Source organism: Eptesicus fuscus, chromosome 22 (assembly GCF_027574615.1).
Source record: "Eptesicus fuscus isolate TK198812 chromosome 22, DD_ASM_mEF_20220401, whole genome shotgun sequence".
Classification (NCBI taxonomy): domain Eukaryota; kingdom Metazoa; phylum Chordata; class Mammalia; order Chiroptera; family Vespertilionidae; genus Eptesicus; species Eptesicus fuscus.
The window spans coordinates 13,108,919-13,133,497 of NC_072494.1; the positions used below are offsets into that span (position 1 = coordinate 13,108,919).

The following is a 24,579-nucleotide window of genomic DNA, read 5'->3' on the forward strand; positions in this document are numbered from 1 at the left end:
CGCGGGCACCCGGCGGGGGCCTTCCTTGCGCAGGCGCGGGCCGCCTCCTGGCCCCCTCCGCGCCGGGAACATGGCGCTCCCCGGCCGGGCTCTGCTGCGCGTGGCCGCTGAGCAGCTACTGCGAGGACGAGTCGGGGTGCTGCTCCGGCCGCAACTCGAAGCGGGAACCCCCGGCCTGGAGCGCGGCTTCAGCCTCTCTCACAACCGGGTGAGGACCGGGCCTGGGTTACGGGATCCTTGACTTTGGTGGGGCCATTTACGTCCGTCGCGTTTCTGGGGGCGCGTTGAGCCGTGGCGGGCTCCCCTGGAGGGGAGGACGGAGCGGGGACGAAGGGGCCACTCCGTGGACACTCGCTCACCCGCTCTCCGGCCGCCAGGGCACGGTCATCGTGGAGCGCTGGTGGAAGGTGCCGCTGGCCGGCTTGTGTCGGAAGCCGCGCCTGCACCGGCGGCACCGCGTCTACAGGCTGGTGGAGGACACGAAGCACCGGCCCAAAGACAACCTGGAGCTCATCCTCACGCAGTCGGTGGAGGGTAAGGCCAGGGCGGAGGTGCTTCTAACGGGCTGGGCCTGTTTGGCATCAACTTTCTCCTGCCCTTTGCTACTTTGTGGGAAAGGGCAGCTCTCTGATTGAGAAGAGAAAGGCGTAAAAAGTGCAGTGATTGAGATGTTGGCCTCCGGTGTGGAGAATTAGAACAGGAATGCAGGAACATTAGTGTGTGTGTTTGTGTGGGGGCGGGGGGGGGGGGGCAGGAGGCGGAGAGGCCCGTGTGCCGCAGATACTGAATTCCTGTGATTGGACAACGCTTCACTTTGTATGGAGAATATCAAGTTTCTAAATAGACCCTAACTAATTAGAAGCCTCTTAAGTGTTGTTCCAAGTGAGTGTTAACATTCTTCTAGGAAGAATAAGAACAGAGAATTAGAGGCGCTTTTTTCTTTGGTCATCTCCTTCCCTTTAGGGACTCCTAGCTAGTTCTGACCCAGTGTCTGTTCGCTTTGGCAGAGCTTGGAGTGCGGGGTGACTTGGTTTCAGTGAAGAAATCTGTGGGCCGTAACAAGCTTCTTCCTCAAGGACTGGCTGTATATGCATCCCCTGAAAACAAGAAGTTGTTTGAAGAGGAGAAATTGGTGAGCTCAAAGAAAGGCAGAGCGGGGGCTAAAACCTTAAGATTTCCTCTAGCAACTTCTGTCCCTTTTCTATTTAATTTGAAAATGAAATAGTGACTGGACCAGAAATCCAGCCTATGCCTAGCATAGTAAGAGTTTGTTATTATTTACTATAGACTCACTTTTTTTCCCCCACCATCTTTCTTTTCTAGCTAAGAAAAGAAGGAAAGTTAGAAAAGATCCAGACCAAGGCTGGTGAGGCGGTGAGTAGAAACACAGAAAGTCTTTATTTGTTGATCATCTACAGGAGTCGCCAACCTCTTATTGAGTGGTTTCTTGATTTCCTTGAACTCTCTTGATTGCAGACACCAGGTAGGGAAAGGGGGAAGTGTTGTGGCTGCCATAACTGGTATTGAGACCTGGGAAAAAACCCTGGCCTTTTGAGTGAAGTGCCCTAGCTTACTGAGTGAGGCCCCGACGTGTAAGAGTGTGAGATGCAAGCTCTGCTCCGTGATATTTACAGACAAGTTGGAGAGAACATAAACACGAACAAAAGCAATCAATAAACATAAGACAGAAAATTATAAGCGTGACAGGGACCAAAATGGACGCGGGTGATTAGAGAGGTTTTGTCCAGATGGGATTGAATTTGGCCTTGGGGGATTAATAGGATTTGGATAGGCCAGGAGAGTATTCTTTTTTTTTTTTTTTTTTTTAATCTTTATTGTTGAGAGTATTACAGATGTCCCCATTCCCCCTCCCCATTGCCCCCCTCCACTTGGTTCCCACCCACCCCAGGCCTTCACCACCCTACTGTCTGTGTCCATAGGTAAGATCTTTGGTTAATCTCTTCCCGCACCCCTTCCCCCTTTCCTTCTGAGATTCGTCAGTCTGTTCCATGCTTCCCTGCCTCTGATTCTAGTTTATTCACCAGTTTATTTTGTTCATTTATTTTGATTTTTAGATTCAATTGTTGATAGATATGTATTTGTTGCCATTTTGTTAATATTTTTTATCTCTTCTTCCTTTTTAAAGAATACCCTTGTAAATTATCCTTTATTTCAGTTAGTGTATGCTTAATTTCTGACTGGTCTTTTTTCATGTCTTTGACATTCTCACCAAGATCCTTGAAAGTCTCATGAAGATCTTTGAGTAACCTTATAACCATGGTTTTGAACCCTGTATCCAGTAGTTTGCTTGCTTTCATTTGTGACATGTTTCTTTGTCTCCACATTTTGGCTGCTTCCCTGTGTTTGTTTCTGTGTAGGCAGATCTGTTATGTCTCCTGGAATTGGGGGAGTGGCCTTGTGCAGTAGGTGTCCTGGAAGGCCCAGTGGGTCAGCCTCCCCAGTCACCTGAGTGGGCACTCTAGGTGCAGCCCTGTGTGGGCTGTGTGCACAGTCTGGTAGTTGAGCCTTGATTGTTGTTGGTGAGGCGGTGAGTAGAAACACAGAAAGTCTTTATTTGTTGATCATCTACAGGAGTCGCCAACCGCTTCTTGAGTGGTTTCTTGATTTCCTTGAACTCTCTTGATTGCAGACACCAGGTAGGGAAAGGGGGAATTGACCTCCAGGCCAATTGGCTATGAGGACCAGCTGTGACTACAGTGGGAGAGCTGCTGTGCAGGAAACGCCCCATGGAGCAGGACTTGCTTCAGTGGTGCTTTGGTGCTGAGTCTGCCTCTTGAGTGTGCCCTTGTGGATGTGTAGAGTTGTCATCTGCTGTGGTCTAAAGCTGTCCACCTGGTGCACCAGCTCTAGGACCTCCAGGGAGGTGCAAAGTCAGCCTCCCGCAACCAGGGAGGGCAGGAGCTACAAAGGGATCTGCAGGCAGCTGCCATTTGCTGTTTTTATTGGGCTTGGAGGTGCCCAGGCGAGGCCCAGCTGTGAAGCAAGGCAGGCTGGTACTAGGGCCGGATCGTGGGTCTTTTATTGATAGGTTTGGGGCACTCTGTTACCAGCTGCAGCTTGTTGGGTTTTAGCGAAGTCTGAAGCCTGAGCCAGGACAGGCCTATTCATATGGAAAAGCTGCTGCAAACAGCTTGAGTGGGGCTGCAAATTGGATGGGGCAGGGTCTCAGGGAATCCCCAGGGTGGAGCAAACAGAGACTCAGCTATGACTCAGCCCCCGGACAGGGAGGGTCCCAGCACAGGAACAGTGATCCCTGTGAGTACCCTTGCCTGGCAGAAAGGTCCCCCCCACCTCTACCCCCCTCCCCCGCTCCACTCCCGAGTTCCTGCCCTGATGCCAGGCAGTTCCTCAGCGCTGAAGCTCAGAAGTGGGACCATGTAAGTTTGTGTGCAGGTCCTTTAAGGGGAGCACCTGGGTCTCCGGCAGCCTCGTCACTCAGCCACAATCCCTGCTGGTGTTTACAACCAGCTCAGAGTTGCAGGGATTTCTCTTCCCAACTCTGGAACCCCAGGTTGGGAGTCTGGTGTGGCTCCTCACAGGCTGCCTCCATAGAGACCATCTAACCCCCCATTGGAAAAAACACATGGTACAGGTGGGTGTCGGACCAGCCCATCCTGCACCTCCACCCCTGCTACCAGTCTCAGTGTGCTGCTTTATTTCTCTAGTTGTAGGATTTCCATTCAGCAAGCTTTACAGTGGTTCTACATGATGGTTGTTCTGTATTAGCTATAATTTTGATGTGGTTGTGGGAGGCTGTGAGTACAGGCGTTACATATGCCACCATCTTTGTTCTAGCTTTTTTTTAAAATCTTTATTGTGGAAAGTATTAGAGATATTCCTCTTTCTTTCCCCCCATTGACCTCCTTCACCCCGCACCCACTCCTCCCAGGCCTTTACCACACTATTGCCTGCGTTTGTGGGCTCTGCATATATGCATGTAAGTTCCCCAGTTAATCTCTCCCAACACCACCTTCCCTCTGAAATTCGTCAGTCTTCCATGCTTCTGTGTGTCTGGATCTATTTTCTTCATCAGTTTATTTTGTTCATTAGAATCCACATATAAGTAAGATCATGTGATGTTTATTTCTGACTGGTTTATTTCGCTTCAGGGGGGTGTATTCTAAAGGGAGAAAAAGTATAAGAAGATAGTTAAAGCATGCTTTAGCATAGAAAGTAGGCTAGTTTAGCTAAAGCAGAGGACTTGTATAATATTAGGAAACATATGGCTGGAAAGGGGGTTGAGACAGGATTTACAAAACATCTTGAATCCTCCGCTAGTGAATTTATATTTCATTCTGTAAGCAAGAAGGAATCATTAATAGGGTAGGGGTGGGATTGAAGGGCCAGAAGCATTGAATTAAAACAGCCTATGAAAGTCATTTCATCCTGAGATATACCAGTGGCTCCTTTTAAATCCTCACCTGAGTATATGTTGTTTGTTTTAGGAAGGGAGAGAGAAACATTAATCGGTTGCCTCCTATACATTCCCTGACTGGCCAGGGATCTAACTCTCAGCCTAGTTATATGTGCCCTGACCAGAAACTGAATCCACAACCTTTTGGTTTATGGGACATGGTCCAACCAACTGAGCCACTTGGGCAGGGTCAGTGGCCCCCAATTGATGATAAAACATGGCTACTTGATTAGGGACAACCAGATATAGAGTACATTCTTCTCCAAAGTGTCACAGAAACATCCTTCCACAGTATCAGCCTTGGGACAAGAATGTTCTCTCTCTTTCCATTTATCTTCTCACCTGTCTTGGCTGACTGTGAGGCAGAGATTGTGCCCTTTTCCTGAGCCCTCAGACCTTGTGCCTCTTGCTAATGTTTCTAACTCTAATGTAGCCTCTGTTTATAATTCCTCTCAGACAGTGAAATTTCTGAAAAGCTGTCACCTGGAAGTGGGGATGAAGAACAATGTCAAATGGGAGCTAAACCCTGAAATAGTTGCCCGCCATTTTCTAAAAAATGTGAGTGTTCCCAAACAGTACTGTACCACTGAGGGTGGAAGCTGCCTGTGGGAAGCAAGCCTGGGACTGAGCTTTTGGCTAGAAACAGGTGTGAGTCCAGCTAGAGTTAGGGAAGGTATTCCTGGCTAGTTTGCAGGGGTGTGGGAGGGAATTGGCTAAGGACTAAGGTTGGTCACATAGAATCTGAAAACAGATAAGAAAATATGGTATCATTTCTTTCCTCTCTAGCTAGGGAAAACCTGAGAAAATATAACTTCACTGGAAAATTTTTATTGTCATTTTAGTCTGTAGCCCTGTTTCTCTTTGTGAGTCCACCTCTCTTTCTGAGAAATGAGGCCTGAGTTTCTCTGCCACTATCTTCTCTGCCCTCCTGGGGGATCAGCCAGGATAAACTATACAGGAAATTCTAGAACCCTGTTTATGAGGTTGCCTATAATGGCAGACATGTAAACAGAGCTCCTTTTTCTATGATTTTTTTTTCCAGCTTGGTGTTGTGGTAGCCCCACATGCATTAAAGTTACCAGAAGGGCCCATCACACGATGGGGCGAGTATTGGTGTGAGGTGACGGTGAGTATTTTACATACTGTCTCCTTTTTCTGACTTGGGATTAGGTGGTGTTAGCTATTACCTGCCCAGCTGATCTCTGGGGATTCCTATTTTGTATGCAGGTAAATGGGCTTGACACTATCAGGGTACCTATGTCTGTGGTGAACTTTGAGAAACCCAAGACAAAAAGATACAAGTACTGGTTGGCCCAGCAAGCTGCCAAGGAAACGGCCCCCACCAGCTCCCAGACGATCTGAACCTCCTCTCCCTCAAAAGTGGTGAAGCAGAATCTGAGGCACAGTGGAGCAAAGATGAGCCAGCTCTGACCAAATAAGGAATTTGAGACCATATGGGGACATCGGACTAAACTGCATATATATGTTGAATTCTGCATATTTGTCATCTCCATCTTCGACTGTTATCACATCTCGCCTTATTGGGGCAGTCCTGCTCAAGAAGTACCAAGTTGTAGATATGATAAGGTAAATATTCATAAATCAAAAACAGTCTAGATCCTATTTCCTCTTCCTCCATTGGAATTCATTGGAATAAATGGAAGAGCTAGCCATTGTCTTTAGTGCTTGCCTATCCTCATCATCCAAATTGAACATTTATGTCTCAAAAAGAAAGAGGCTGTGTTCTTTTTAGATGCTTACTGAGCTTGGGAGGTCTGGGGACAGACAGGACATCCACATGGTATGTCCTCTTGAGCCACTGGGGTTTGCTGCTAAAAAGGAAGGAAATACATTTGCAGACCACACCTCACAGTTGCTGTGGGCAAATTACTCAACTGTTACGTCTTTAGTCTTAAAATTTACTCTCGCCCTAGCAGGTTTGGCTCAGTGGATAGAACGTCAGTCTATGGACTGAAGGGTTCCAGGTTCCATTCTGGTCAAGGGTACATGCTTGGGTTGCAGGCTCGATCCCCAAGCGGGGCATGCAGGAGGCAGCCAATTAATGGTTCTCTCTCATCATTGATGTTTCTCTCTCTCCCTCTCCCTTCCTCTCTGAAATCAATATATTAAAAAAATAACTTTCACCCTGGCTCAACGGCTAGAGCATCGGCCTATGCACCACAGGGTTGCAGGTTTGATCATCCAGGCTGTGTGTGCGGGAGGCAACCTATCGATGTGTCTCTCTCACATCAGTGTTTCTTTCCCCCTCTCCCTCTCTCCTCCCCTTCTTCTCCCTCTCTCTCTCTCTCCCTTCTTGCCTTACTCCCACTTTTTCTAAAAATCAATAGAAAAAATATCCTCGGGTGAGGATTAAGAAAACACACACAAAAACTTACTCCCATTAGGTATTTTGATAAAGTCATAAATATGAGTAAGCACAATGGATTCTACTTTTCTAAGGCAATCTGAATTAAAGCCTAAGGGTAAATAAACGTTGGTGAAAATAAAGATGGGATGAAAGAAGTTTAAAAAAAAAACTGCTGTATTGTTTTCTGAACCAATTCCTAAGATTTTGAAAGGGAAAATATCTTGGTTTCCAGACCAAAGTTAAGATAGGGGCTGGTTGTTAGGTAATTATCGAATAGGTGTCTTGATAAGAGATGAAGGAAGTAGTTCTGCTTAAGTTCAAGGTCCATTAGTAGGAAAAATACCCAACTGTTAACAAATGGATTATGTGAGAGACACTCAAATACAATGAGAGGTCATGCAATTCAGGTGGCTAGAGATGGGACCACTGACACTGCTATCCTTACCAGAAACCCAGAACTTGGTTTCTGTCATCCTTTTTGAGCCAGTTAAGCTACCACTACAAGACCATTAAGCACTTACGTTCACTTTCATCCACATGAGGCCATCCCAAGTAAAGAGAGGTCTGTCGGTAGTTGCACTGATAACTACCCAACCTCACACTTGCCAGAACTCCATAACCCAAGTGGAGCACAGGTATTGTTTGAAATTTGCCATTTATCTGATCCCCATCCCTATTGTCCTTGAAATGGAAAGCTCATTTAACACAGCATCTTCCCACATCATGAAGCGCTCTGAAACTGAGCAATAGGCACAACAATCCACACAACCGATCTCAAAGTGTTTAAATACTTGCCATAGGGTGAAGTCCTGGTGAAACAGATTGAGTTGGAGGTTTGCATGCAGGAAGTTTATTGGGAGGAGTTTTCTGGATCAACACCTGTGCGGGAATGAAGGAAGCAGGATTGTGGAGAGAGAAGTTGAGCTGATGTATCAACAAAGATCTCAGTCAATCCCACAAGCTCAAGCTAGGATGGCTCTGCAGAGATGTGTATCCTATTGAAACAAATGGCCAGACCAATATCCCCCCACATAGACTAGGAAAGGGCAGAGACCTAGGGTGAGGTTACCAACTTCAGACAAAGGCAGTTCCCAGAGGGGGTACTCAAATGAAAGCAGTCACCCGCACACCCCTGCCAAAAGGTGGTTATCAAAAGGCAAAGTAGGGAACCATGATTTTCATCCCACCAGCCTGTAAGGAGCTCTCCTCCCCCTCCATGGTGTCAGTAGGGAACCTGGATATCTACTTCCCTCTGCCTTACAGGATAGTATCAGAGGAGACCTACTGGAGAGTTAGGACTTGCACCATTACCCAGCAGTAACGAAGTAACATCCATCATATTAGTGGAGACCATGAGGAGAGCTGCAATCCACCAGCAGTAAAGAGAGCTCAACTTACCTTGGGTATCAGTGGAGGTGAAGTAGGGAATCTAAAATTCCACTTCCAGCCCTAGCCAGTTTGGCTCAATGGATAGAGCGTCAGCCTGCCAACTGAAGGGTCCCAGGTTCGATTCGGGTCAAGGGCATGTACCTTGGTTGCAGGCACATCCCCAGTAGAGGGTGTGCAGGAGACAGCTGATGGATATTTCTCTCTCATCGATGTTTCTAACTCTCTATCCCTCTCCTTTCCTCTCTGTAAAAAATCAATAAAATATATTTTTAAAAATAAAAATAAAATTCCACTTCCACCTGGAAGCATGAAGTCCCCTCCCTCCTCCTCCCATGCCAGAGCAGTCTCAGAGAAAATACAAAAATGTTCATTCCCCCTAACGAGTTGCAACTTTTAAAAATCATACCAAATTAAAAAATAATTTAAAAAATTTTTTTAAAAGAAAAGAAAAAATAAAATAAATAAATAAAAATATAATCATACCAAGAACTAGGAAGATCTCAAACTGAATTTTAAGAAGACAATCAATAGATGCAAAGATTGAGATGACAGCGATATTAGAATTATCTGACAAAGATGTTAAAGTACCCATGATAAAAAAGCTTCAAGCAATTATGAACACGTTTAAAACAAATGGAAAAAAATAGTTTCAGCAAAGATGGAAAATCTCAACAAAGAAATAGAAGTTATAAAGGAGAACCAAACAAATATTAGATCTACAAGGCCCTGGCCAGGTAGCCCAGCTGGTTATGGTGTCATCCGATAATGCCAAGATTGTGGGTTCAGTCCCTAGTTGGGGTACATACAAGAATCAACCAATGAATGCATAAATAAGTGGAACAACAAATCAGTGTTTCTCTTGCTCGCTCTCATTCTCCCCCCCCCCTTCCTTTAAAATCAATAAAAAAAACTGGAAACCAAGATGGCGGCATAAGGTAAACACCTAATTGTTGCCTACCACAATTTTGAAACTACAACTGGAAAACAGCGCACACAGTCCAGAACCACCAGAAAGCTGGCAGAGTGGAAAACCTACAACTAGAGAAAAAAAGGGGGGGACGCTGAGCCTCAGGAGCTGTGGAGGTGCGGAGATCCGTGAGTGCGGAAAGGGCGGGCAGCTGAATACACGGCAGGCTTGCTCGCAGCACGTGGAGAGGGAGGGCAGCAGATGCTTTCTCGTTCGGGAGAAAAACAAAACCTCCCGACTGCACTGAAATCCAGCTGCGGTCGGGGAGAAACTGGTCTGTTTGGCAGCGGGAGAGGCTCTAAAGCTGCCTTCTCTCAGAGGCGCGCAGCCATTGATTAGGGCGCGGAGAAACCGCCCCTCTTAGGGCAGAGCAGACGGGAAACCAAAGCTTGTCTGCGCCACCCTGAGACTCTGCCCCATCCAAGTTGAGCACAGAAGCTCTCCCAGCAGAGACACTGCTGATCCTCACAGCCAACTGGCTTGGAGATCAACTCCCGCCAGTGATACCAACAATCCCAACCACTCTGAACTCCAGTTTCTGGGGACACACGGGGGACCCAGACGCCTACAGGACTCTCAGCCATCGGTTGGAGAGTGAGAGTGACTTTTCTGTCGGTGTGGACGACACCAGATTTCAACCACTCTCATAAGGGACACATTCAAGAGGCAGACTCAGCACCAAAGCCCTACTGTGTCTCCAGCACAGCAATTCTTCCATTATAGACACAGCAGGCCCTCACAACCAATTGGACCAGAGGTCAATTCCTCCCAGTGTACCAACAGCAATCAGGGCTTTTAACTACACCAAGACTTTCCACTCAGCCCACAAAGGGGAGTACCAAGAGCGACCACCTAGGGTGATTGGGGAAACTGAGCTACCGGCCCCTATAGGTCACCGACCACACAAAGCCACTCCATCAACACAGGGAGGCAGCCAAAATGTGGAGACATCGAAGTATGTCACAAGTAGGAGAGATAGATGAAAGCAAACTAATGGACGACACAGTGTTCAGAACCATATTTATAAGGTTACTCAAGAATCTTCTAAAAACCGCTGAGAAACTTGAAGAGACATTCAAGGACCTAAATGAGAATACCAAAAAAATGGAAAAGGACCAGTCAGAATTATGCATACACTGTCTGAAATAAAGAATATACAGAGTAGACCACCGCACCCGAAGAGTCAAACCAAAGATCTGGAATATGAGGAAGAAAAAAACACCCAACCAGAGAGGCGGAAAGAAAGAAGAATCCAAAAGTGTGAGGATAGCATAAGTAGCCTCCGGGATGGCTTTAAGCGTACCAATATCCGAATTTTTGGGGTGCCAGAAGAGAGAGAGCAAGATACTGAAAACCTATTTGAAGAAATAATGACAGAAAACTTCCCCCACCTGGTGAAAGAAATAGACTTACAGGTTCAGGAAGCGCACAGAACCCCAAACAAGAGGAATCCAAAGAGGACCACACCAAGATACATCATAATTAAAATGCCAAGGGCAAAAGACAAAGAGAGAATCTTACAAGCAGCAAGAGAAAAACAGTTACCCACAAGGGAGCACCCATACGACTGTCAGCTGATTTCTCAACAGAAACTATGCAGGCCAGACGGGAATGGCAAGAAATATTCAAAGTGATGAATAGCAAGAACCTACAACCAAGACTACCCAGCAAAGTTATTCAGAATTGAAGGGCAGATAAAGAGCTTCACAGATAAGAAAAAGCTAAAGGAGTTCATCACCACCAAACCAGTATTATATGAAATGCTGAAAGGTATTCTTTAAAAAGAGGAAAAAGAAGAAAAAAGTAAAGATAAAAATTAAGAACAACAAATACGTATCTATCAACAAGTGATTCTAAAAATCAAGTGAATTAAAAATCTGAGGAACAGAATAAACTGGTGAACATAATAGAATCAGAGGCATAGAATGGGAGTGGATTGATAATTCTCAGGGGGAAAGGGGTGTCTGTGTGGGGGGTATGGGAAGAGACTGGACAAAAATCATACACCTATGGATAAGGACAACGGGAGGGAGGGAACCTGGTGATGGGGAGATATGGGGGGGAAAAAGGAGAAACAATTGTAATAATCTGAACAATAAAGATTTATTAATAAAAAAATAAAATAAAATAACTATAAAATAACCAAAATGAAAAGCTCAGTGGATGGACTCAACAGGACAGAAGAATCACTGAGCCACCCCTGGTTACCTTTCAGAAGGGCCTTCAAGGGACAGCACAGGCCCCTCTGGACCTCTTGCATGAACTGGACAGACTGCTCTCCTGTCTTTCAATCCCAGCTGTCACAGTCCCAGCAGGAAAGAGATGGCACGTGTAAAAGATTTTTCTGGAAGGATTTTGGCAAAGGGACTGTTGATAGGTGTGAGAGCAGAGGTAGACAGCCAACCAGGGAGATGGCACCCCTGAAACAGACCATCCAAGGTCTCAAGGGAGTGGGGCCACGTGATCACGCTAGAGAGGGCGGGGCCATGTGATCTAGGGGAAATGGGCACTGTTTTCCGTTTCACACTAAAATAGTCCTAACCTGCAACATGAACACTTTTGGTTTACACCCTTCTCTCACCAGCATGGCCACACTTGGGACTCTCCTCAGTGACTTCCCTGTGCAGGTCAAATTGGCCCTGCTCCTTCCCTGAAATAATAGCCGCTATCTATGAAGGCCTACTGTGGGCTAGATGTGTAGTGACAATTCTCACAATAAATCCACGAGGGACGTGCTATCACCCTATCGAGCAACCCAAGAGAACAACAGCAGTGGTTTAAGAATGCTGTGAGTGCATTCTTTCCAACAAGCCCTTAGTGAGAGGCTGATGTATGCAGAGCACCTGGTTCTTTTGGATTCAGGCTGAATTTCCCTTGGAGGCTGAAAAACCAGGGTTTACACATTCGTTGCACATGCCAACCTGTTCCCGGGGAGACGCTTTTACAAGTTGGATGTGAGTTCTGACATGTCAAGGGTGTGTGAAGGTAACATCCCTCTTTTTACAGTTAGGAACACCAAGGCACTAAGAGGCAACGAAGTCAAAGTGAGGGAAGACTTCAGGCAGAATTTCCTTGGAGGAAACAAGAATTGCCCTTCAGGTTTAATAATGCAGAGCTATGGGATTAGATAGTAACTTGGTGCCTACAATTCCAATTCAACTGTTAACATTCAGTTCCCACGTGGGGACACATTTTATGGCCGCCTCCTGTCGTGCCCCCACCCCACCACCACGGTGCCAGTCAAGTGGCCCTCCTTTATGTGCCCAAAATAGCTTGAATGTTCCTTGTATCATTTCACTGAAGCTATTGGAAACTATTATAATTATCTATCTACTAGTGTCCCAGTGCATAAATCCATGCACATGGAAAGGAAATTAATTAGAATAGTTTAATATCACTATTCGCCCTTTCTCTATAATAGAAGTGTCAACCATATTCACAATTGACAATGACAGGTGGAGACACATGCGTGCAATTGGCACCAGTAAGGGCTTTATATGTATTGCGCATGTGTGAGTCAACTTAGTCTTTTAGAGCTATAGAATAAACTTGCTTAATTAGACCTGCTTTCTGATTTAGCTAAACTTTTTCCAGCCCAGTGAAGCACCCCAACTTCTCTTTCAGGTAATTGTCAGCAACACAGCAGTAAATATCAACATGAAGCAGATTATTATAGATCACGCAGGGAGAACAAAGGGTAAAATATTTAACTGCAGCAGTGTTTGACTATATTCTGCCCAGTGAGAAAACCTGAAGTCATTTTCAAGGTCCACCATTTCTTTTCAGTTGGGTCAAGTTCCTAAGCTAAGTCTCCATTTTCTGGCTAATGAAAATAGGTCTCCTATCTATCTACTGCAGGACTTCTGTGAGGATCAAACGAGATGACCTGGGTTTTATTCTAAGTGCATGGAAGACTGTCAGTGAAAACGCTTCACAGACATTTAGTTACAGTGTGAAATGTTTCCACGTGGCCATAAAGCAAGTCATATTCCTGGGCTGAAGAAACTGCAAGGAGGCTAGTCGCCAGGGAAAGGAAGCTGGGCATTGCTACATGACATCATTACCCTGACAGGCAGTTGGCATATTAGCCTTTTATATATAGATAGATAGATTTGTCTTCACTCCTTGAGAAAAGAGTGTGTTTTATTCCCCAAACTGCATCCTGAGTACATAATATGCCCTGATATCTGTTGAATAAATGAGTGAATAAGTAAATGAAACGAATGAATCACCAATCTGGCAAGGTTTCTTTTCTTCCAACACTTGAAGAAGGAGACATCTAAGGTGCTCAGAAAGCAGCACTGCCAGAGATAAGGTCCCGGATTTGGTAACTTGGGGAGAAACTTACTATTACAGGAATCTGTGAATATTTTCCCACTCCTGGCCCTGTTTCTCTTCCTCCTGCTCTTCCTACCCAGACCTAGAACAGGCATCCTCCAAGTGGTGTCTCGAGTTCGGCCGCCCCCAGGAGAGGGCAGCAGAGGCCCACTCAGCCGGGAGAGGGCCTTGCTTTCCGGATGCTGCCCTTCCTTCCCACCCCTTCAACAGCGAGACCAAGGCCGTCCTTCCTGCACGCCGCTTTGGCGTGAACACGACTGCCAGGGCCTGCTTTCGCTGGAGCCACAGACAATGAGAAAATAAGCAAACCAGACAATATGAGACAGTGGTGGGTGCTGTGTAAAACAAGACAGTGACATGATAGAGAATGGTGGGGGGAGTTTAATTAAATATTTTTAAGTGCCTGGGGGAGGCACTTCAGCTGGATCCAGGATTCTCAGAGAAAGTGACAAGAAGCTACATGGGAAACGGTTGGCTGCTCAATACTCAGCCTCCCGTAAACAGTCCTGGCCAATGAGATGTTAGTGGGAGTGGGCGGAGGGAAGCCTTTGCTTTCCAGAAAAGAAAGACAAGTCTCACTGCGGAGTCCCCGCCTGGTCCTCCAGCTCCTCCTTGACCGTAAGGAGAGGAAAGTGCTGAGAGGCAGGCGCCGAACCAACACCCGCACCACCACCTGCACACCTGCCATGCGGAAAAGCCAGCCCTATGTGCTTAGCAGGGTCACTCTTAGCGGAGTTCTCTCTTCCTTTCCCTGTAGAGCACCCCACCTTGGACCACCAGCCCCGTGAAGATCTGGGCAAGAGATGCAGGCAGAGTCCAAAGACGCTAAAGTGGGGACGACCTTGGCAAGTTCGGAGGAAGAGAGAAAAGGGGGGGGGGGCGTGGCGGGAGCAAGGCGAGGGGAGTAAAGTCAGGTGCAGGTCTGGCAAAGCTTTGTAGCCCCTGGGATTTATTCTAAGTGCGTGGAAGACTGCCAAAGGGTTTTAGGCAGAAGAGTGACATGCTCTGACTTAGGTTTCTTAAAAGAGCATTCTAGCTGTGACATGGGAAATGAGTCAGGGATGCAGGTGGGCGACACTGCTCTGCGGCTGACTTAGCTGCTCCCACTCTTCTCTTGCCACCTTTTGTTCCCTTTCCCGGTCTCCGTTGCACTTGGGGTGAACCACAGGACCCCATGAGACCCATCGGGGAGGATTTTCAGAAACATTTTCTTCCCTGATAGAAAGCGATGGACTCAGCTGGTCTGGCTCTCCTCCCTTCTCCCCGCTTGGAGCACAGGAATGGCCGCTGGGAGTGCAGGGCCCTCTCAAGCTGGGCGGTCACAGGCCAAGGCCGGCAGCGGGAAGTTGGAAGCCTGGCCTGGGTGCCTGTTGGCGTCATTAAACCTTTCTGCCAGCTGCCAGCCTTAGTAGGTGAGAAAAATAACCCCCATCTGCATAAGACAATCTCCACCTGATTCTGACTTGCAGCCTGAGTGGAAAACTACAGCTAGACTGTCAAGGATCTCCTGGGAAAATGTGGGGGTGGGTGAGGGTGGAACCCACCAACACGCTGCTCTTCACCTACATCACTCCCACCCCCAGGGACCAGGTCCTTCCCTGTCCTCAGGCCCCTGTTGTTCTCAGTGACCACAGGTGGGCGAGAGAGCAGAGGAAAGGGGCAGCTTGGGCAATAATGGTATCAGGGCCTAAAAGGAATCAGGTGTGATGTCAGCCCAAACTCCCATATTGTTTACCTCCTCTTAAGCCAGTCTTACTGCCTGCCAGCCTTAGTAGGTGAGAAAAATAACCCCCTATCTGCATAAGACACTATGACTTGGGCTTTCCGTTACATTAAACTAAATACATTCTCAGCTTACTTAGTGGGCATGCGAGTCAGCAAAGAGACGGCTAAGCCTGGGTGCAGGTGAGACACGACGGTGACTGGACGACGGCGCTTGTCTCCCTATCGGTCTTTCCAGCTAGTCTCAGCTCCCTCTCATTTGTCTTCCACAGGATGACACTTTCTAAATACAAATCTCTTCATTGACTCCCCTTGGCTTAAAATTCTCTGCTGGCCCTCCATCGCCTACAGGGTAAACAACGAACCTCCTTTGTCTAATACACGGTGCCCTTTGCGACTTGTCCCCACCTTCCCCGCTGCTCCACTCTTGAATTTTACACTCTTCCAATAGGACACACCCCTGGTGAACATCTCCCACGTGCCAGGTACCACCCATTCTTCATCCTTAATCCGACAGCCCTGAGTGGTGGGTATTCACACTCGAAGTTTACAGATGAGAAACTTAATGCTCGAACCAGTTAAGTGGCACGGCCAAGACCACACATCTAGTAAGTGGTGTGTCAGGATTTAAACTCTGGTCTTTACTTCAGAACAAATTAGAGATTTATTTTCCTCACTTACCAAGTCTGAAGGCAGGTGAGTGCTGGGCTGTCCGGGTGCTCCACGATGCTGCCAGGGTCTCGGAGTCTTCTGCAGAGGACTGGCTCTCACCCTCCTACTCGTTTCAAGGCCTTACAATGCCTGCTCAGCTCGACATCACATTCAGGTTCAAATCAGGGAGAAAAGGGCAGGCTACACCAGCTTAATCTGTCACAACCCCCTCCTATATTTTTGTTATGAAAGCAAAAGCTTTCCTAGAAACCCCCAGCACACGTACCTGGAGCTAGCTCATGGACACGTGGCTGCCCCTAGCTGCAAGGGAGCCTGGGAAATTGGGGAATATAATTATTGTGGTTGGCTGAGATACTAAATACAGTCCACGGCTTGGGGTCCAGCCCCCTGCTGCCCTCAACAAAACTGGTGTTCTGTTAGCAAGGAAGAAAGGGGTGATGAGGAGCAGGTGACTAACAGGTCTGCCACCACCTTCTGCTCAGCAGAACGGAAGCACCTGTGGGACCCTGGCTGCCCCACGCCTCCCCCCACATCTGCAAATCCTTTCTTACCCATCACAGGCCAGTTCCTGTGGGCCCTGATGTTCTTTGTTTTATCTTTTCCTATATTACTTTTTAAATATATTTTATTGATTTTTTACAGAGAGGGAGAGGGATAGAGAGTTAGAAACACCGATGAGAGAGAAACATCCATCAGCTGCCTCCTGCACACCTCCTCCTGGGGATGTGCCCGCAACCAAGGTACATGCCCTTGACCGGAATCGAACCTGGGACTTTTCAGTCCACAGGCTGAGGCTCTATCCACTGAGCCAAACCAGTTAGGGCTCTTTTCCTATATTATTGCTGGGTCACTTCTCCCAAGAAGGGTTCCAAGAGTGTCTAAAACAGGGGTCCTCAAACTTTTTAAACAGGGGGCCAGTTCACTGTCCCTCAGACCGTTGGAGGGCCGGACTATAGTTTAAAAAAAAACTATGAACAAATTCCTATGCACACTGCACATATCTTATTTTGAAGTAAAAAAACAAAACGGCAAAAACGCCCGCATGTGGCCCGCGGGCCGTAGTTTGAGGACGCCTGGTCTAAAACAACACTTCACATCAGAGGCCCTCAGTGGGTGTGTTTTTCTGAAGACTTCGTTAGGATTGTCTAAACAGAGCCACAGCCACTGGTGTGTGATTCTGAGGGCACTTAAGACAGTGCGTCAGGTTCCTATTCCATAGCTTACTATGTGTGGTTTTTAATCGTTATCTAAATGCTGTGTTTTGCTGCCCTTTCTACTACTGCCGCTGAGAACAAGACAGGCAGGGACAGGGAAATACCATCTCTGCTTTGGGCTGTGCTGTTGCCATGGTGATGGTGACAAGTGACACTCAGGTGACAGGTGCTTCATCCAGTGGAGCCAGTGGGCGATGGAGGCCAGGCAAGACATAAACAGGCAACACCCAGGCCTCCCGGCCAGGAAAGGAGATCCTAACACCACTGGTCCATGCCCCTGCCCTTTAGCTGAAAACCAAATGGACGGAGGTCTCGTTTCTGAAAATCCTCAGGAACAAGGTCTACCAGCCCCGAGCCACCTGGTAGGCTCCCACTTCTCAGTATCCATTGGCCCTGAATGGGTTTGCTGTGTCTGGCCTCACTCTCCCTCGCTGTCCTTCCAGCCCAGTTCCTCTCATGGTCTCCATGGAGATGAAAGTGAATCACCTGCGCACTCTGAACAGTAACCCAGGAGGTAAGGTCTAGAGAAAACAAGCCACCGCGGAAGGGTGGCCTGGTTCAGCACCACCGGCTGTGGTCCTCGGGGCCCCAGCCCTGCTCTTCATCCACTCTTGGCTCTGGGAGTGGGGGGTCTGGCGGGGTGGGGAGTCCACCTAGTGGGGCACATGTGGAAACAGCTGGCTGACCCGAGAGGCCCGGGGGCTGCCCCCCAAAGAGAAACAGGCCGACTGCCTACCAGGTCAAAGCGGGGCCAGCGCCGCCCTCCTCCGGAGTGAAGTGAGGCAGAGACAGCAGGAAGGTCTGTTTTTAATGAGTGTCTTTAAAAGCCTTTGCAAAGGAGACAGAGCCCACGGCAGCTTGGAAACCCACACCGATGACAACAGACTCTCACTTCCAGATGCCCTGCAAGACAGAAATGGCTCTGCTAAATCAGGCCTGTGGCTTTCTCCCACCTCCCATTAAAAAGAGAAAAAACCCCAACCTTGAAAATCACTTCCGATCCTCCTGCCTGGGAAAGGTGTGGGGCCCTAATGGCCTCGCCTGGTGCGCAGGGGAGGGGAGCAGGAAAGCGCCCAATCCCAGATGCAGAGGGCAGGTGTCCCTCCTTTCCCAGGGCCCCTTGGCCCCCACCACCAAGGACTCGGGGAGAAGATGTCTGCAATCAGGGAGCAAAGCTGGATACTAGCAGGTCCCGCCCCCATCCCCTGTCACTCTCTTTACCCCTCACTACTCCCACTTCCTTTCTCTCCCTTTCACCACAGTAAGAAGACATGCTAGACACACCCTGCGCCTCTCTTCAGTCCCTGATCCCCAAAATAGTGCCAGGAAAACGAAACACTTGCATGAAACTTCTGCTTCTCCGTTAGCTTTCTTTCACACCCTGGGCCCAGAAGCCAGTGCTTCTGTTCACAAGAGGGAAGGAGCCTCTGTCTGCGGGGAGGGTGACACCCACCCCCGGGCTGGATCCTTCCTGGCCGCTCTCAGCAGCTGAGCATCGTGATTCTGCTCATTAAGCCCCTTTCTTCTCCTTAATGAGCTGCGTGTGAATCTTGTTGGGAAGTCTTGGATCCGTGAAATAGTCTGGGATAAGAATCAACGAGAAGAAATCATCTAAGCCCCAGAGACAAAGGCTGGGGGGCAGCTCACTCTGCTGAAAAGTTAGGCTGGCTCGGTCTTGGCAGGCTGTGACTAGTGGCCCCGCTTTGCCACTATGAGATGTCACAGCAAATCCTGAAATCGCTGCCCCCTTTACCACCACCCCACCCCACCCCGCCCCGCCGCCGCACGCCTCCCTCCCCCAGCAGTCCCGGGCCTGCCAGCGCCAGCGTTCCGAGAAGAGCTTCCACAGGGCGGCCCCCTCCCTCCACACCGCCCTCCGGAGCCATCCGAGGGCTGAGCTCTGGCTTTTCTGCTCCCGGCCCATCTCGGGGCCCAAATAAATGCCAAGTGTTATTCTTGTCTCCGCTGGGCCTGCCAGCCCCCGTCTACGCGATCACGCCCTCTCTGGGCAGATCCGCTCCGAGGAGACGGGCGCGGGGAGAGTGACGGCAGAAGAGGGTTTCAGACTCACAATGTGAACCAGAGGCAGCTTCTGCGGTGGCAGCCCAGACGTACTGAGGTTCCGCTGGGAATGGTTGGAGGATGGAACCGGCTCCCAGGGCCCAAGAAACCGCCCGCCCGGCCCCTCCCCTCTAAAGACCACTGACCTTAAGCCGTCTGGGGCAGGGGAGCCCATTAGAGTCACCTGGGGAGCCTTTAAAACTGTGGCGGCCAAGCCCCACCCCAGGCTAATTAAATACCAGCCTCCGGGTGGGCCTGCCCTCCGTGTTATATTTAAAAGCTCCCAGGTGGTTCTCATGTGCAGCCGGGGGAGCCCTCCTTCCAGATTCCCAGGGAAGGCGCTGCCGCCGGGTTCCTTAGGGAATCTCAAAATCCTTAACTCTCCCCGCAAGCAAGTTCTGCCTCATTTCTTACCTGTCCCCGTTCTGAGGGAACGACCAAGCTCCCTTGGGGGGCGTCGGGTGAAGACATGGCCCAGACTTGCAGGGAGAACCCTGGGCTTGTCCGAGTCCAAATTCACAAGAATGCTCCTGGGGCTGGTTTATCAAACACTCGGAAGGGGCCCCGCCTCACTCACCTGCAGCAAATTCTCGGATGTTTTCTGGCCTTTTCAGAAACATTTCTCTGGAAAACAGGAAGGGCCGGGGCGGGGAGGGAAAGCAGGCTTTAAGGCAGGCGGCCGAGGCTGGGTGAGGTGCTGCTGCAGCCGGAGGAAGCTGGTCACAGGTTCAGCAACCGTGTTCACAGAGCCAGAGGCCGAGGCAGGGCGGGCAGCGAAGGTGGAGGGCATGCTGCCATCCGGAGGGGCGGAGGGGCAGACCGCAACCCCACCACCTCCTGAGGAGGTTTCACCGTGAAGTCCCGAGCCTTCAAAAGGTTAATCATTTGCCCGAGCTCAGGAAGCAAGTGACTAAAGGGAGAGAGGGCCCGGGCTTTGTGATTCCAAGCCGGCCCTCTGGCCCTCTCTCCGGTCCTCATGGCTACGGCTGCCCCGCCTCCCCGGCCTAGAGGGCCTGGGCCTCAGGCACTAAGGATTTTGCTTCCCTTCTCTTCCAATCCAGCTTGCGAACTAGTGAGCACAGATTACGTGTAAATAACTAGATGAGAGAGGTTGGGAGATTTTTAAAGAAAATGTAGCCGTAACCGGTTTGGCTCAGTGGACAGAGCGTCGGCCTGCGGACTGAAGGGTCCCAGGTTCAATTCCGGTCAAGGGCATGTACCTTGGTTTCGGTACTGGGGATGTGCAGGAGGCAGCTGATGGATGTTTCTCTCTCATTGATGTTTCTAACTCTCTATCCCTCTCCCTTCCTCTCTGTAAAAAAATCAATAAAATGTATTAAAAAATAAATAAAAATAAAATGTAGCCCCACCTGGAAGAAATTACAGTCAAGTAAAAGGCAATGGGTAAGTTCCCGAGTGTCCAAAAGGCCACCTCCTCCAGGCAGTGCGACAAGAGGGTATCAGTGTGCGGGGAGTCAGACAGAGGAGGCTACTGAGAGCAGGACCCCAAGATCTTCACAGAGCTGGCCCTTGAGAGGACCCTTGAGGTGCACATGGGGTTTCAGAGCAGGACAAGGGCTGAGACAAGGGTATTCCAGACCCAGGCAAGCCCCAAGCACAGGGACAGGGAAATGAAACCCCGTGCTCTATAGATGGTGAACTCCTTGAGGGCAGGTACTGGGTTGTATCCCCCGTTGTGCCCCCAGGATCCAGCAGAGCACTCAAGGCGTGTCCGTGCCCCTCCATGAGGTCAGTGGAATGATCAGGGAGGTCTGGTCTGGCCGGAGTTAGGGGGGCACAAGAAGGGAGTAGTGGAAAGCTAAGGAGGCTCTATTATGGGGTTCATGAAGGTCTGGGAGAGACATTTATACTCAATTGAAAAGACAGTGGCGATGCATAAAGTGTGGCCTAGTCCCACGGTGGAATACAAGATAGAAAAGGGAATGGGGGTCTACAAGACACTGTTGGGCAAAAGAAACCAGTCGGGTTCTAGTCCTTGCTCTGGACGCTGGTGCCTTGTGCGTCTCAGCTTATGAAATTTATCCAGGTTAGGATATGCCACTTTTCTGTACTCTGTATATCAATAGAACGTGGTGTGTGTGTGTGTGTGTGTGTGTGTGTGTGTGTGTGTGTGTGTTTTAAAGCAATGGTATGGATCCACGGAAGATTTTTCCAGCCAAGGCAGGTGTATCTCAGTGCTGTATTGGGGAAGATTCGTCTGCCTGGGTATTTACAAAAACATTTAATAAAGCCTTTCTCAAATTTCACTCTTTGCTATCTCATATCTCCAGCCTAAAACCTGAACTCTCTGGGTGCCTAAATCCCTACTCTTTCCATTTTTCAGGTTCAAAATTCAAGGTCAAAATGTAAGAGTTCTGGCCTAGCCCATGTTGCCCAGCGGTCGACCCAGGAACCAAGAGGTCACCGGTGCCATTCCTGGTCAGGGCACATGCCCCGGTCGCAGGCTCAACCCCCAGTAGGGGGAGTGCAGGAGGCAGCCCATCCCTGATGCTCCTCTCTCATCGATGTTTCTCTCTCTCTATCCCTCTCCTTTCCTCTCTCTCTAAAAATCAATAAAAAACCATACTTAAAAAAAAAAAAGAGTTCTTACACTGTGTGCATCCGTATAGACTAGAGAGCTGTGGCTGAAGGGCCATAAGTCACTAGGATCAGAAAACCCACGTGGCGAGCTTGCTTCCCAACAAAAACAGCTCGGAGCTTCCGGCGGCTTGGCGTGCGCCCAGAGCAGAGACCGGCTCCACAGGTGAAGACAGGTGCGCCGCCCAGGGTTCTGCCCCCGCCCCTCCCTCCCTCCCTCTCCTTCACTGGAAGGACCGTCTGAAGCATCCAGTACAGAAAGGGCCTGACTCTGGCTCATCCTGGCACCACCCAAAGGAAATAACAAGAACATCAAGAGCAACCCAAACTTCAAACACTTCCTCTCCCCTCCCTCCTCCACCCCAGAAAGAGCAAGGCCTCAAAGGGGCCAAGAGGGCTGCCTGTAGGGGAGTTGGGGAACAGCAAATGGAAATGCCTGGAGGCCCTCCCTGGCCTGGGGAAGGGGGTGATGAGGAAGGAAAGGGAAGGTGCCTGGGGCTGCCCTAAGCAGCTCGGCAGGGAGCTCCAGCTTCTGGAAATTTCCTGGGAGAGAAGCAGGGCCATCCCTGACGGGTGACTAAATCAACGCCCACTTCACTCACCCCCCAAGGATTCCAATCCTTTCATTAGTGAACAACACAGACAGACGGTGATTTGATTCAAGCTTTCATCATCTGCCTCCTGATGGAATTATTCCTAACTTGGATGGCAAGCTCCCCACAATAGGAAGGCTATGATTCTTATTTTCCTTTAGGAAAAAAGGTACAGCGAGGCTCAGTGGTTGAGTGTCTACCTGTGAACCGGGAGGTCAAGGTTCGATTCCCAGTCAGGGCACCTGCCTGGGTTGTGGGCTCGATCCCTATGTGGGGCATGCAGGAGGCAGCCCATCAGCGATTCACCATTGATGTTTCTATCTCTCCCTCTCCCTTCCTCTCTGAAATCAATAAAAATATATTTAAGGGGGAAAAAGTGACGGCCTGACCCCGAGGGCTGACATTGACAGAGGACTCCCTAAACTACCTTTTGCCCAGGCCTCACCCCAGACCCAGCGAAAACCAACCTTCCCAGACAGGTTTCCGTTTTCCCTCGCTCTTTCCCTTCCTGCCCTCTGAGAACCTGCTGTCACTGGGGGAAATGGCTGAAATATAAAGAATAATGAAATCCGGGAGAAACAAAGGGGCCTGGAGGAAAAAAAAAAATAGACACCGGCTTCCCAGCTCCCACGTGCAAGGGAACAAAGTGGGAAGACCAGGGGTTCGGGTCCTGGTTCAGCAACTTGGAGGCGGCACTTCACCTCTCAGAACTTAAGCTGAAAATGGAAGCGATGACACGCGATCTTTGGTAGAGTCGCTGGGAGGAGCCGCGAGTGTGCCAGTGCCGTCACTGTGTGGGCCCTGGGAGCACAAACACGGCTCCACCAGCTCAGAGCTTTGGTCCAGGGACAGAAACGGAAGATGGACAAGGCAAGTACAATCCAGCCTGATAACTGCTAATGTCGGACACTGCGCCTGCAGATGGAAGCCACTGTTGTCATTATTTAAACCTCGCCTATGTGTCGACGGCCGAACAGTATTTGAGATCGTTCTATTATTTTCACCCCTTGCTGCTCCCCCTCGGTTCTTTGTCTTTCATCAAATGCCACGCTGAGCGGCAGTGTGGGGGGAGGAGAGAGCATGCTCCGGGACACGAAGGAAAATGGTCTTTCCCCCAAGACTTACAGGGGAGTCACTCAGCTCTCAGTCTTTCTGCAGCTGTGTTCTCAGGTGGGGAAGGGCCAGACACCTGAATTTTGTCAAGTTCTAATGATTTCATTAAGAGTCTCTGATGGAGAAGGATGCTCTAGGCCCAATGGCTGCCCGATGAGTTTCACCATGCCCAATTCCTTCTTCCAAGTGTCACAAGGTATATAGTTACCCCGACAGCTACAGTGAGTGAATATTAATCTTTTTGAGACTTTAGAGGTAACTGAAGGAAACCTTTAGAGATAACTCAAACCCTCTAGAGATGCCACAAACCCCAGCGTTGGGGAAAATTAAACCTTCGGATATTTTGTAACGTTCAGGCCCTACAGGAAGCAAATAGGAGGCGATTACAGAAGAGGGTCACTCACGCTCACCCATCCCCAGGGTGGGGCCTGGAACACCACCTACCGGAAGAAACCACTGAGCAGCAGCTCCACCTCTTTGTGGGATCGCAGGTACTTTTCGTTAGCAATCCGCGTCTGAATCTGGGGACAAGAGCCAAGGGTCACACGCTCCGTGAGGAGGCAGATGTCGGGGTCCAAGCCCTGGTGGTGTGAAGGGCTGGGGAGCAACGCGCGCTGTTACCCGGTCCTTTCGCAGGCCGTGCACAGCTCAGCCCTGCGGTGGGACAGACCAACCCCGCCCCGCGGCCTGCTCCTCGGGCTTAAGGGCTTCAGCGCCTGAACTGCAGTCGCGTCTCCACTGCGGGAACAGCTGGTTTGTATCTGAGGTCACGTACCGGTCAGTCACTTCGGCCCATTTCTCGGTCCAGGTCCCTGTTTTAGTTCTTCCTGCACTTTGAGGCGCCCGCCAGAGCTCTGTCTGGGATCCGCCGGGGTTCTCCCGGGCCTTCCCCCGCCCTCACCCCCACCCCCTTTTGTCGGGAACAGGCTCCCCTCTCTCGGGGTTCTCCTCCCTGTCTGGGCCCTCATCCTGGGGGCGGGGGCGCGCACCCACCTTGTAGTCGCGCAGCTTCTCCAGCTGCTCGGGGCTCAGCGCCCCGGGGTCAGGCCCCAGCTGCCCGTCCTCCAGCGTCGTCATCGTGTCGCGGTCGTCAAGGCGACGGACGCGCG

At 49.6% G+C, this 24,579-nt stretch overlaps 2 protein-coding genes across 4 annotated transcripts; one reads left to right on the forward strand and one right to left on the reverse strand.

Annotated features, from left to right (window-relative positions):
- Positions 1-14: 14 nt before the first annotated feature.
- MRPL9 (mitochondrial ribosomal protein L9) lies at positions 15-21,742 on the forward strand. 3 transcript variants are annotated; one of them, XM_054711408.1, is made up of 7 exons: positions 15-208; positions 378-534; positions 1,008-1,132; positions 1,324-1,374; positions 4,892-4,993; positions 5,478-5,561; positions 21,511-21,742. In XM_054711408.1, exons 1-7 carry the CDS (start codon positions 71-73, stop codon positions 21,673-21,675), a joined length of 822 nt encoding a protein of 273 aa, XP_054567383.1. In that variant the 5' UTR covers positions 15-70; the 3' UTR covers positions 21,676-21,742. The 3 variants fall into 3 exon arrangements, with proteins under 3 accessions (XP_054567383.1, XP_054567385.1, XP_028010087.2); XM_054711410.1 differs by lacking the exon at positions 21,511-21,742 and adding an exon at positions 5,631-5,690 and having other exon boundaries at positions 17-208; XM_028154286.2 differs by lacking the exon at positions 21,511-21,742 and adding an exon at positions 5,663-6,106 and having other exon boundaries at positions 19-208.
- On the reverse strand, positions 17,897-24,579 carry RIIAD1 (regulatory subunit of type II PKA R-subunit domain containing 1). The gene is made up of 5 exons (XM_008147267.3): positions 24,464-24,579; positions 23,915-23,991; positions 19,744-19,790; positions 18,559-18,686; positions 17,897-18,008 (listed from the first exon to the last, which is right to left on the reverse strand). Exons 1-4 carry the CDS (start codon positions 24,545-24,547, stop codon positions 18,616-18,618), a joined length of 279 nt encoding a protein of 92 aa, XP_008145489.1. The 5' UTR covers positions 24,548-24,579; the 3' UTR covers positions 17,897-18,008; positions 18,559-18,615.

Excerpts from the sequence above, each read along its gene's own strand:
- MRPL9 (XM_054711408.1), top strand. The coding sequence starts at position 71 with ATGGCGCTCCCCGGCCGGGCTCTGCTGCGCGTGGCCGCTGAGCAGCTA. Across the intron at positions 1,133-1,323 it reads TGTTTGAAGAGGAGAAATTG|CTAAGAAAAGAAGGAAAGTT; the intron begins GTGAGCTCAAAG and ends TTTCTTTTCTAG. Across the intron at positions 1,375-4,891 it reads AGACCAAGGCTGGTGAGGCG|ACAGTGAAATTTCTGAAAAG; the intron begins GTGAGTAGAAAC and ends AATTCCTCTCAG.
- RIIAD1 (XM_008147267.3), bottom strand. The coding sequence starts at position 24,547 with ATGACGACGCTGGAGGACGGGCAGCTGGGGCCTGACCCCGGGGCGCTG. Across the intron at positions 23,992-24,463 it reads AGAAGCTGCGCGACTACAAG|ATTCAGACGCGGATTGCTAA; the intron begins GTGGGTGCGCGC and ends TCTTGTCCCCAG. Across the intron at positions 18,687-19,743 it reads CATCCGAGAATTTGCTGCAG|ACTATTTCACGGATCCAAGA; the intron begins GTGAGTGAGGCG and ends TTCTTATCCCAG.